Here is a 13,461-nt window from a genome sequence, read left to right as displayed (position 1 = left end):
CCGGGCGCGGGCGGGCGATGGAAACGCACATCTCGTGCCTGTTCCCGGAGCTGCTGGCCATGATCTTCGGGTACCTGGAGGTGCGCGACAAGGGCCGCGCGGCGCAGGTGTGCACGGCCTGGCGGGACGCCGCCTACCACCGCTCCGTGTGGCGGGGCGTGGAGGCGAAGCTGCACCTGCGCCGCGCCAACCCCTCGCTCTTCCCCAGCCTGGCGGCGCGGGGCATCCGGCGGGTGCAGATCCTGTCGCTGCGGCGCAGCCTGAGCTACGTGATCCAGGGCATGGCAGACATCGAGAGCCTCAACCTCAGCGGCTGCTACAACCTCACCGACAACGGGCTGGGCCACGCCTTCGTGGCGGAGATCAGCTCCCTGCGCTCGCTCAACCTCAGCCTCTGCAAGCAGATCACGGACAGCAGCCTGGGCCGCATCGCCCAGTACCTGAAGGGGTTGGAGGTGCTGGAGCTGGGGGGCTGCAGCAACATCACCAACACCGGGCTGCTGCTCATCGCCTGGGGCCTGCAGCGCCTCAAGAGCCTCAACCTGCGCTCCTGCCGGCACCTCTCCGACGTGGGCATCGGGCACCTGGCGGGCATGACGCGCAGCGCGGCCGAGGGCTGCCTGGGTCTGGAGCAGCTCACGCTGCAGGACTGCCAGAAGCTCAGCGACCTCTCGCTCAAGCACCTGGCCCGCGGGCTGGGCCGCCTCCGCCAGCTCAACCTCAGCTTCTGCGGGGGCATCTCGGACGCGGGGCTGCTGCACCTGTCGCACATGAGTAGCCTGCGCAGCCTCAACCTGCGCTCCTGCGACAACATCAGCGACACGGGCATCATGCACCTGGCCATGGGCAGCCTGCGGCTCTCCGGCCTCGATGTCTCCTTCTGCGACAAAGTGGGGGACCAGAGTCTGGCCTACATCGCGCAGGGACTGGACGGGCTGCGCTCCCTCTCCCTCTGCTCCTGCCACATCAGCGACGAGGGCATCAACCGCATGGTGCGGCAGATGCACGGGCTGCGCACCCTCAACATCGGCCAGTGCGTCCGCATCACCGACAAGGGCCTGGAGCTCATCGCTGAACACCTCAGCCAGCTGACGGGCATCGACCTCTATGGCTGCACCCGCATCACCAAGAGGGGCCTGGAGCGCATCACCCAGCTGCCCTGCCTCAAGGTGCTCAACCTGGGACTGTGGGAAATGACTGAGAGCGAGAAGGTCAGGTGAGAGGAGGGGGTGCCCCAAGACCTCCATCTCCTCCGGAGGAACTCACGGACTGAAGGACTGACTGACTGCTGCAGCGGAGGAGAGGAGACAGGGGCACGCGCACAGCCATGCTACCCACGCACCCTGGCACTGGAGGGAAGAACAGAGCGAGCGAGTATCCTTGACCCTTGTGTGCTGCCTACCCGCCCTCGCTCTGGAGGAGAAGGAGGAAGGGGGGGGGAGAGGGAAGCAGGAGGAAAGAGAGAAAGCACCCACCCTTTTTCCAGGTCATGCCTCCAGCTCCACACTGGGGAAACAGAGCTCTCCGTATCCCTACCCCAGCATCCTCCCCCCTTACAGAAGAGGTAGAAGCCCACACTTATGCACTGGGGCTAGAGACACCCCTCTTTATCCCCACTCCCCGATTCCATCCCCTCCTGCACTAAGGATGGATAAAGATCGAGACCCTTGCTCTGCCATGTATTGAGAATAGATTATTTTTGATTTATATAAAGGAGAGTGGGAATGGAAATGGGAACAAACAATTACAACAGCAGGAAAGGCTTCCTAGCTACGCTTATGTACCTGGCCACCCAGTCATCCTGCACTGGGCACAGACGCAGCTTTTGGTTTTAAAAAAATAAAAGCCCTAAAAAACAAACCCTAACCATTCCACCTCTGCGCCTGCCCCTCCCCTGTCAGCTGGGAATTGTGACAGAAATACTGCTCCCTAGGTACATCGATTATTTTTTTTTATTTTTTTGTTAAAGTCTGTTTTCAATCTCCAGTTCCATGTTGCTCTCTGCTGTGGGTAGATGCATTCTCCCACTACTCCAGTTCTCCACTGCACTGAGAATAGGGACAGCTACAACCTCTCCTTTTGTCAGCATGGTTCCACATCACCCTGCACTGTAGCTAAAGGAAAAGCCCAGGCATTCTGTTCTTTCTCCCCATCTCTGTATTGGAGATGAGGATACCATTTCCTCCTACCCTGTTTCTGTAGACCCTGGACACAGACCCTGGTCTCTTAGACCTTTCCGTGCACTGGGGCCCACAGAGTTACTGAGAGACTCCCCTTCACCGTTCTTTCCTTCTCCCCTCCCTCTTCTTGGCAACAGGGATAGACATATCCAGCTACATATCCATTCCTCTTGGATGGGGGCTGAGCAGGTAGAAGGGGTGGCCAGCTCCCCTCGGCCTGGGGGACTTAAGGAAGAATCTCCAGCTTCATTTCTGCTTCATTTGAGATACTGTGACCTGTTTTTTATTTTGAAACGCATAAAAAAAATTACTGCTACAAAAACAGCCTCTTACTCTCCCACCTATCCCTTGCTTACGTCCTGTAACTGGTCCCAGTTTTCCTGGTTCATTCTCCTCTTTACAGTATTCATTTTCTTACACGGTTTTATTTTTAAAGACATTTGAAGTTGCTGTTCTTGTGGATTTTTAAGTACATTTTTTTTCTGCTGAATATATTCTATATATATAAATATATATATGATGTCTGGCTACCTCGTTTTAATTTGTTACTTTTTTTTTTTTTTTTTCCTCAAAAGCCCTGGAATTCTTACAGGAAAGAGATTTTGAGACTGAAACATTTTTGTGCCTAGACTGGAATAATGCCCCTTCCTTGGGTTTGTTCTTCATTTTCTCTCCCCCCCCCCCCCTTTTTTTTTTGTATTTTTTTAAAATCTTTGTTTGCTTTTGAGCTTACCCCGCTGTGTCCCACCTTCACATTCTGGTTGTGCCTCTCCCTCCCTCTTCGCTGGGGATTGGGGACCCAAACTGTGCTTCTGCATTTTGCCTCTTCTAGCACAAACATGTAACGTGAGAATCCGTGCCGAGGATTGGGCTACTTGCTACGACAGAAATGTGTAAAATGCAAGCTCGTTTTTTTAAAAATTATATAGAGATATATGCAAATCCTTTCCCCTCCCCTCCCGAATCACCTACAAAAGGTCACTGTGCGAGGCTTCCTGTTTGTGGGCGAGGAGCGAGCAGCCTGCAGGCCCCGAGGCTGCAGCGCGAGGGGAGGAGACTGAAGTTCATCTGTCTTATCTCTGTTCTGTCAATAAAATGGAGCTGGTTCTTTAGATTTTTTTTCCATTATTATTTTAAAGAGGAGGAGTAAGGATTTTTTTTTTTTTTTAAACAGAAAACTATCTTGGGTTTTTTCTTCTTTTTTTTTCTTTTTTTTTTTTTTTTCTTTCTCACGTGTTCAAAATCTCAAACCCTCCACAGTAACAGGCCAGACCACGGAGTTAACGCAAACCCAGAGACCCCTATGGATTAATTGTACTGTTTGTGAATTTGTATAAAAATAACAAAGATCCTCTTAAAACATTTTATATTCTTACAGTAAAAGGTTAAACTGATATTTATATAATAAAAGAGGAAATATGAAGTATGTTTTTGAAAAAAAAAAAAAAAAAAAGCCGTATCTGTGTTGTCTGTACTTCTTGATGAGAGGTGCCTGCCTGTCCTGGTGTGCTCATGGTGCCAAGGGGTTGGGGCTGCTCCTGTTTCCACGGCTGCTGAGGGAAAGGAGGTAGGGTCTGGTCCCTCAGTGCGGGATGGTGGGTAACACTGGCATTAAAAGGTTCTAGGGAAGGTTTGGTAGGAGCAGCACTGGCTGCGGGAGCTCTCAGCATCAATGGAGAGAAATGGCATTGAGATTCTCCTTGGTGAGAGGTGTCTGCTTCAGCTGGAGTTTGCTACGGAGGGAATTTGGTATTTTGTGGCAGGGGAAACCTGGTGTTTGGAAGGGAGAGCAGAAGGACCGATCTGTTCGTTTTTCGTAGTCCCAGGTAGATGGCAGAGGGGTTTTGTGCCTAACTTGAGGCCCACCCTCACCGCTCCCTGTGGAACACCCATCAGATAAAAATGTTTCCCTGCAAAGGCAGTCACCTAAAGCTGTGCAAGCACACGAGAACCTGGGACATTGACACTGCTCCGCTGGTTTCCATTGCCCAAGTGAAGATGAAAGGAAAGAGGAAGTAAAGTGGGAATGTAAAAAAAAAAAAAAAAGTTTGAATAATCGAAGGTGTCCTTTGTACTATACCGTAATCTTTCTCTTTAATGTATGACTTTTAACCTGACAGGGTCCCTTTTAGACCTGCACGATGTGGGTTTTTTATTGTTGTTTGAGATGGAGCTTAAGCGGTGTTTATAGGGCATGAAACAAAGCTTTTCTCCCTCTAAGTCCTGCAGCAGGGCTTTCTCTCCCCCGCTGCCCCTTTCCTTTCTTAAAGGAGGGGCTGGGGTAGAGAGAATGCGAAATGGTGGAAGAAGCCAGAGCCATTGTTCAGGAAAGTTAAAAGAGGAGCTGTCCTTGCTTGCTTGTTCAGTCATGCATACTGAATCTCGCCGTGTGAGGGTCCCTATGGAAAGGAGGAGGGTGATTCTTCCCCTCTTTTTAACATTCCTCTCCAGGCCTGGCTGTATTTAAGCTGCTTTCCTCCATGCCGAGGAGGGAGGGGGATGGTCTGAAGTTCCTGTACATTTGCATTTTAAGCACTTCCAGCACTGAGCAGGCCACTTTATTCCCTGTGCGCTATCCCGCTCGGGCACCCCGCTCACCGGGTGCTGCCCCGGGTGCTCGGCCGCCCAACCAAGGAGGTGCGGGGCCTGGCCCCGTGCTCACCTCTGCCTCTGCGGATGCTTTTGGCTGAGGCTGGACAACACACGGCTCTTTGTTCCAAGCCCTAACCACCTCTCTCCTTTTATCTCAGTGCTGCATTTCAAAGGGGAAAATCACATTTCAAGAGGGCCGCAGTTGCGCACCACCTCATCCCAACCCTAAGGAGAAGGGCTGGCACCTCGAGACTGGGACTTTGGGGTCTGCGTTGTCTTCTTTCCCCCCTAAGACTCCCATGCTTTCTGCTGGGAGTTCATCACAAAAGCTGCATTGTTCGCACTGGGGAAAGCCACCACAATTGGATCTAATTGAGCCTGACACTATATCCATCTTCCTTTACTTGGAGGGAGGTGTGGGGTCTTTCTTTCCTGCATGAAGAAAAAAGTCTACAGTAACTTCCTGACTGAAAAAGACAACGTAACAAAACTGTAAGCGACAGGAATTCCAGATCAGGTTCCCGTTACCTCTGAAATGTAAGCGCTCCCAGGGTAGCCAGCAGTTCTATCAAGGGATGGAGAATGATAGATCTTGCATGATAGATCCCCCCAAAAAGGGTTGTTTCTGCTGGATTTGACTAAAAATGGTGTCTCCTTATTAAGGACCATGTTTGCACAGATAACAGCTGGAGATCTGTGTCTAGATGACTGTAATGTGTGTGCTCTTGAGTTCTGTAATCAGAAATAGGACCGGATTTTTTCCTGAACAACAACAACAAAAAACAAAAAAAAAACAACAACAAAAAAAAACCCAACCAAACACAAGAAAAGAACCACCAAACTTCCTTTGCCTACTAGAGGAAAAACAAAACAAAACAAAACAAAAACAAAGCCAAAACCATTGCCCCATGGCCCAGCACGCTGTTTCAATGGAAGCCAAACCTAAGGATGCAGCTGAAACCAAAGTTCCCTGAGACACCAGGGACTGTTCCCACTGCAAGAGCGAGTGCTTCTCACCGACTGCTGTGCTCTTGTGCCTGGGAACGACAGCTCCTTGGGCACAGCCTTACTGTACTGCGAAGCCAGAGCAGGAAGAATGCATGTTTTCACTAGTAAAGAGAAGGGTTTCTCCAAATAAATAATCCATTGCCAACAACCATAGACCAATTACCATATGACTCCTCAGGGTAACAAGGAAACTTAATTTTCACTCTCCAGCCGCTCTTGAATTTTTGAACATGACTCAGTTGGCAGCAGAGGTAGAAAGCCATAAAAGCACCAATTGGAAGCGGGCTGGAAATCTCCCGTCTGTGTCCCCACACTCCTCAGAGCCCCACCAAAGCAGCGAGGGCTCTGTACTGCCTGCCCCAGCCCTTGGGTCCCAGCCCAGCGAAAGCACCGCCAGCGTTGCTGGCTGAGGCACTCCTTGCCCAGAAGAGTGGAGCAGAGCAGGTGTGACACGAAGCGGGGATAAAGGGACGGGCAGCAGAAGATGGCAGCTCACAAGCTGCAGCAAAGCACCCGAGTGTGCAGGTTTCTGGCTGCTGCAGCAGCTGCGTCCCTGGCCAGAGCCAGTGGCTGGCTCCTCTCCCAACCGTCCTCCAAGTGCGCATGTGGGGAGGGGGAGATACGAGGAAAGGGAGGCTCCACCTGGGTCCTACTGCCCTTGGACGAGCATATGGGAGACTAGTGCGTGTAGATTTATACCTTTTATACGCTTCCACCCTCTGCTGCAGTTTTGGCTGAATCCATTTGTCACAGAGATTTTGGGGTCCTTTGTTTCCCTATTAATAAATCATGAGGGTCAGGGGACAGGTGTAATACAAACTGCCTGGGTCCGTGCTAGGATGAGAGGTTGTCTCCATGAAAATACAGCTACTGAACATGCCCTCTGATGAGAGGGAAGAGCCAAAATGAGAGCACGGTGGCTAAGACACCCAGAGTTTTCAGAACCAGAGCTATAAGTCAGCACAGGCTGTCCTTAACAGCTTAAAGGTAAGTAGATACCCTGGGGTCTGGCAGCCTCGTTACGTACGCGCACGGGCTGCTTCTAGCAAAGTGGACTCTTTGTCTTCTCTTTCTTGATCCTCTACCTAAAACCCCACTACTTCAGCCAGCAGCAATTTAACAGTACTTTCTGTGGAGGAAAGATAATCGATAAACCCAATGGGGTGCCTCTGGCCCATCTGAGGACCCCTAAGGACAGCAGCGAGGCTCCATGCCAGGGCTGCTGGCCGCGTTGTGTAACGCTCCCTGCCTGGCCGGCCAGAGGCCGTCCCACTGGATTCCCCAGCCCAGACCTGGAGAGGGCTCGTGGGCTCCTCTGCCAGAGCTCAGATTCCAGCCACGTTTGGCAGTGACACCGAGCGCTTTTCCCCGTCTTTAATTAAATCTACCAAACCCATTAGCTAAATGCCAGTCCAACCTGAAACAGCGCAGTCAAGATTTCGAAAAGATCCAAATCCGATCTGCCCTTGCGACAGAACGATGAACAGAAACGAGATTTTCCTTAAAAGGCTTCCTAAAACCTGGGGTGTGCTTCGGAAGGAGTGCCAACAGTTTCACAGCAGGGACACATGCCCCAAGCAAGCACTTCCACAGGAGCTTATGGAAACACGAGCCAGGCTGCTGTTCTGCCACAGAAACAGAGGTGCGCACACGGCCACCTCCGCGTTGTTCTCCTTCTCCTCGATTCTTGCGACTCGGCCCCCCTGAGGGGCTGCCCCACCGGGACGGCTCTCAGCCCCCTCAGGCCCAAGGGAAGGGAAGGACACAGAGACACCGGGCCGCTCGCCGCGGGCAGCCCCCGCCGCAGCGCCGCGCCGCGCCGCCAGGCGGCAGCATTGCCCGCCGAGTGCCGCCGCCCGCCCCGGGGAGCCGCCACAGCGGGCTGGGCCCCGGCTGCCCTCAGCGCCGGGAGCTGCGCTCAGCCGCTGGGGAGGAGGACGGGGGCCCCGGCTCGGCGAGCTTCACCGCCTAATTAATTAATTAGCACGCGCTAGGGAACGCGCTCCGCAGCGCAGGTGGAGCGCCGAGCGCAGGCGGAGCGCCGAGCGCAGGCAACGCCGTGTGTAAGCACGGCAGGGCGAGGCCAGCGGGGATGTGCTGGCACCTCGGGTTCACCTGTGGCTCTGGCAGGAAAATGGGCAGAAAGGCTGTGAGACCAGAGGGGAGAGATTCTATGCGGGCATAGAATCAGAGAATCATTAAGGTTGTTAAGACCACTAAGATCAATTAGTCCAGCTATGGACAAGTACCCTGGGTGAGATGGCTGCTGTTGGAAGCCGGTCTGGCACGAAACAAGCAGAAGCAGAGTTTGTCACCATCAACACTTGGTTTCCCCATGATTAATTCCAGCATGCTCCTCCAGCTCCTCAAACCAGTGAGGCCACTGTGGGTTCACACCTTAAAGCAAATGATGTGGAGACGGCTACCTGGTCACCACAGGCACACCTCGTCCCTGTGAGGGACCCACCTGTCCGGGACTGAGCTGGCTGCTGCTGGAAAACGCCCATTTCAACAGCAAGACATTTTACACAGGGATAGGACAAGGGGCTTTAAACTGAAAGAGGGGAAATTTAGGTTAGATGTTGGGAAGAAATTTGTTACTCAGAGGGCGGTGAGGCCCTGGCACAGGCTGCCCAGAGAATCCCTGATGGTGTTCAAGGCCAGGTTGGATGGGGCCCTGGGCAGCCTGAGCTGCTGGGGGGCAGCCCTGCCCATGGCAGGGGATTGGAACCGGGTGGGCTTTAAGGTCCGTTCCAACCCAAGCCATTCTACAATTCCATGATTCTTTGATCTCTGCTGGTTTAGAACCAGCACCGCCTCAGCCCTGCTGCACCACAGCCAGGATGTGGCTCTTCCATAGGAAGAGCAGCAGTGAACCTCCTCACTAGCTCCAGGCTTAGTGCTGCTGCCCAGAGCAACACCCAAGGCAGTCTGCATCTCGACCTTTGCAGCTTCACACTAAGAAAAAAAAGTGATTTTAAAAGTGCACATTTGAAAATACGAACAGAGTAGGATAAAACAAATTAATGCTTGGATTATTTTATCTCTGTTCTGTTGTGAAGGGCTTGGCTACGTTGCTGGCAGCTGCTCAGTGGGATACCTCTATGGTGATTAAAGTACCAAGGGCTGTATACACATGTTCCTTTTAGCTCCTAAACTTGAATATGTTTTTCCTCCCTCTGACTTCTAACACTGCTTCTACAAACACAGTTATAGTGTCTTTTTCAGAAACAGCTGTACCCAATAATTTACTAGAATTAGTAATTAGCTTCTGCATGGCTCATTACATGCACAGGCATCAGAAAGGGAAGTATGATCACTGACGGGAAAGAGGTGGAAGCAACTCAGATTATGTCCACCTCTCCTGCCTCCAGTTCTTCTGGCTGCTGGCACTTGCAGCAGCAAAGCCTAAATGAGCTTTCCAGCCTCACGCTGCCTTGAAAGGGAGGATCAGGGCAGAGAACACCAAGTGCGGGGCCATCTTCCTATTATCCTCACAGCAGGGTCTACCACCCAGAACCCCCAGAAGTGCTGATGTATGAGCACAGGTTGTAGGAAAGATCCAAGCAACAGTGACTACTCCAGCAAAACATCCCCCTCTCTCCAGATTCTTCAGCTACTGCAGCTTTTGTTTCACGCAGGGCAAGACTCGAAAACAAAGGCAGAGCTGACACATAGGGGTGCCTTGACAGTCCTGGAGGCAGACGTCTAGTCACAACAGGTACAGCTCAGATTGCGCCAGCTGCTCTATCTACGTCTTCACCAGGACCCTCTCTGCAGTGACTCAGAGAGACCACCCGTGTGGATCAAAGGGGCGGCCAGGACATGGTCCTTAAGGCCGCAAATGGCATTGCCCATCACGATTTTCCAGCCCCAGGGGCACCTGTCCATTAGCAAAACTCACACAGATCACACCAAAGACCAGTGGGATGGCAGCGGCTTTTGGTTTAGAGATCCAGACCACACTGCTGGAGAACTGCGTTTAGGCTGCCGGCTTCTTCCCCACATGTCGGGCTGCTTTGGATGCGGCGTGCTGGGATGACACCTTCCTGCACACCTGCCAGGAGCGCGGGCATACATGGGGAGGCTGCATGTGAGCGGCTGGGTGTAACTTCCACCCTGTCCCTGGTGCCAAAAACAAGCATGTTAGAGCTAATCTACCCCTGTCTCAGCTCAACTGCTTTTCTGTGACTAAGCCCCTTATAATGGTTTTACTAAAATCCCCTTTTGATGGAAAAAATCCCAGCTGGAAGTTTCAGGCAGCAGCACAATGTGCAAGTCTGCGTGTCCCTTTCCCCAGCTTCACAAAAGCCTCTAATCGAGTGGAAAATTTGCTGGAGGCCAGAGGTTTAGGCCTGCAATTATTTTTTAAGGGATTATCAGGAGAGAATGGGGGTACTTACGACCCTCCCTCTCTTTGTGTTTTGGTTTGCGCCGCTTTCAGACAGGCTCAGCCAGAAACCTAAACCACTGCAGCTGGATCCAGAGAAACCACCAGCACGCATCTCAGCAGCGAGCCTCCTCCGCCTGCCCTACAGCCAGACCCTGGGCTTTGAGCCCTATTGCTGCACTGCGCACCTAACAGGAGCAACATCGCATTCTAGAAGTTTTTCTTAATAATTACTCAAGAAAAAGCAACTGATTCCAGTCCCGTAAGCCTTACTGAATTGGGAAAAAAAAAAAAAAAAAAAGAGCAGGCAGGGCTATGGTCCTCTGGACAGGCCATGAGGCTGGGCTTTGGCTCTGCAAACCCATTATGCAGGAGGTCTTGCTCAAGTCACTTACAGCAAGTTCCAAAAAGGCTTGGCAGTGAAGCTGTGTGCACTGCAACACCCAGCTTTCCAGAGCCTTGCTCCAAGGGTGGGACCCGGGTTAGAGTCCTTGGTGCTTTTGCAGCTGACACACAAGAGTCAGACACTTCAGAGGCTCCAGAACAACTCCTTGCCGGGCAGGGAGCCACATGTCGTCAGCGCTGCTGGCTCTCCTGCCTGAGGAGCCACATACCTTGATCAGAACTACTGGGAAGTGCCTGCACTCACATGCCATCCAAACCTGTGCAATTAGGCGCTACTCCTCTACTGTCAAATTGCTGTGCTCGCACCTGTGTACAAACAAGCCATACCATACCTGGAGGAAGCAGCGGCGTGCCTTGCTTCTAAACAGCAGCCAAAGGAAGGCATGCTTTAATTCCTTCCTCCCTTTGTGGCACCCCAAACCTACACCTCCCAGAGAAGGCACTAACCATCAGCCCTCAGGTAAGGGCCTGGAGAAAGGGCCACTCTTCCCCTTTCCTATTTAGCCGCACTGACCATCTGAGATTCGTGGCAAGAAGAGCACACAGGGAAAAGAATGACTGTAGATCATAAGCATTTACTCTCAGAGCCTGTCTTTACTTCTGGAAAGCTTTCTGCACGTTCCATACACCAGCTGTTGAGTGAAGCACAGAAGTAGGCTCTGACCCCTGAGCCTTCTGACCATATGGTTGGTACATAAGATGTTTCAAAAGAAAGCGGCAGCTGCCACTGCCTTTTGGATCTTATCGCATCCACATGTGCTAGGTGTGCTCTGAAAACACCTGGGGAGGCTGAGGGGCCAGGGTGTTCACCTTCTGGATCACGATCAGACTCGAGCAATTTTGGGCAGGCACGCAAGTACAGCACTCAGCACCCGAGGGGCGTTAAAATAGAAAACAGACAAACAAACACGAAGGAAAAGGCAAATGAGGCATTTGTGGAATTTAGATGCCCCCAGGAGCTAGGTGGTTCCTAAGCTGGGGATTTTGATTTTGCAATTTTGAACGCTGCCTAAATGTCATTTGTTTTGCTTTGTTGCTTTTTGGGGTTTTTTTTGGATCAGGTCTCTTACCTCTCTCTACCTCACTCTCTCCATCTCCACACACAGTGTTTTTGCAAAGAGTTTTAAGATGGTAAGATATAAAGGCTAATGGCCCAGCATTTTCAAAACTGCTCATTAAGGCTGATGTGCTTTAAGATATGCTGTATGTGTCTACCTTTCAGAAGACAGATGAGTCCGCACTCCAAGACTGGAGAGCTTCAGCATCCAAAGATAAGGGACTCAGAATCGCCAGTAGCATCATATGTGACCTGTATGATTCATTAGTGTAGCCAGAAACGTAAGGTCAGGGGAAGAGTCAGCTCTGCTTCCACTTTCTCACTCCAGTCAATTGAACGTGAGGCATAAATCCACAGGAGAGCCATCCTGCCTAATAAGTGAATCTTTCACCCAGCCCGCTATCTCTAGGCGCTGCAGGCAAGCCTCCCTCCTGGAGTTCCCAGTCTATTTATACATAGCTTGCTATCCACGGAAAACCTTCAAGAGCCCTCCTTACAGTATCACTGAAACACGGTGGACTTTCACAGATCCCTGTCCAACATCCTGCACAGAGGCAGGATCAAGTATACTTGGATCGTTCCTCACAAGGTTTATCTCATCCATTCCCAAAACTCTCCTGTCAAGGGCGTAGCCTGCTGTCCCCTATCTAACCACTTGCAATTTCCTTCTAATAATTTTTCTCCATATCCATCTAAAATCTTCTATTTTTCCTGCAGATTAAGCTTTTTTCATCTCCCCTTCTAGTCTTCCCCCCTTCTTCCCCCCCAGTACTTTCCACAACTGGCAACAGAAAAGACTTCCTCACTCTTCTGTTTAGGGCAACCTCTTCAGGCCTGGCACGCAACTCCTTTCCCTTCAGGCCTCTTGCTCAGTGCTGCTGATGCACCTCAAGTGCAACATCTCTGTGCTGGATTTGCCTTCTGAAGAGCCCAGTTATAATGCCACACCGTACAGGTGGATTTTTAGATCTATGATAAATATGCCTGGGAACCATTACAATCCTCCCCATCGTTTGCAAACTGCAAGACTTGAATCCAGAATCCCAACAATGTAAAGCGACTTCTGCACATGGATGTTACAAGATTTCACGTATTACAAATTATTATATACTAGAAAGATGTTTTAAAAACAGCTTTCCATTGTAAATTGTTAAAAGAGTCCTACTACAGGTGGGTAATTCAGTATTGCCCCTCTGTCCCAGCATTCCCACTACTTTCTCTTCCAGGTTCCTGCAGGCCTCACTCCTTTATCTTTCCCTTCAGTGATCTCATACTGCTGCCCCACTCAGCCAGCAGCAGTGGTCTCCACAGGGATCCCCAGAGGATGTATTTCTGTCCCCTGCCCAGGGGCCACTAACGGTGACAAGATGGATGTGCTCAGTTCAGTAAAACACTGTTTTCAAGGCACAGCTGCATCTCCAGTCTCACTGCTAGTGCAGCAGAGCAGAAGTACTGAGCTATCATACAGCACAGAGAGGATGCTGCTCACGCAGGAACTTACAGCTCTGCATCTTACACAGTGCATTGCCCTCATGGGCATCAGCAACAGTGGACTGAGGTAAGTGAAGAGGCCTATGGCTTGAGCTTTTGGAAGTCTAAGTGTTCAGAGAGTCTTAGGTGACATGGGAGCTAGGACTAGAGAGAATGGCCTCAAGTTGTGCCAGGGGAGGTTCAGGTTGGCTATCAGGAAAACCTTATTATCTGAAAGGTTGGTCAGGTGCTGGAACATGCTGCCCAGGGAGGTGGTGGAGTCACTGCCCCTGGAGGTGTTCAAGAACTATGTGGATGTACTAAGGGACGTGGTTTAGTGGGGAAACTTTGGTGGTAGG

The 13,461-nt window shown here is 51.3% G+C and overlaps 1 protein-coding gene across 1 annotated transcript; it reads left to right on the top strand.

The window, feature by feature from the left end:
• On the top strand, positions 7-3,603 carry FBXL14 (F-box and leucine rich repeat protein 14). Its single transcript, XM_021389773.1, has one exon. It carries the CDS (start codon positions 18-20, stop codon positions 1,218-1,220), a length of 1,203 nt encoding a protein of 400 aa, XP_021245448.1. The 5' UTR covers positions 7-17; the 3' UTR covers positions 1,221-3,603.

The sequence above is a fragment of the Numida meleagris genome, chromosome 1 (assembly GCF_002078875.1).
Source record: "Numida meleagris isolate 19003 breed g44 Domestic line chromosome 1, NumMel1.0, whole genome shotgun sequence".
In the NCBI taxonomy this organism is placed as follows: Eukaryota; Metazoa; Chordata; class Aves; order Galliformes; family Numididae; genus Numida; species Numida meleagris.
Note: the sequence above shows the minus strand (reverse complement) of the source record. Positions and strands in the feature narration are given on the sequence as shown.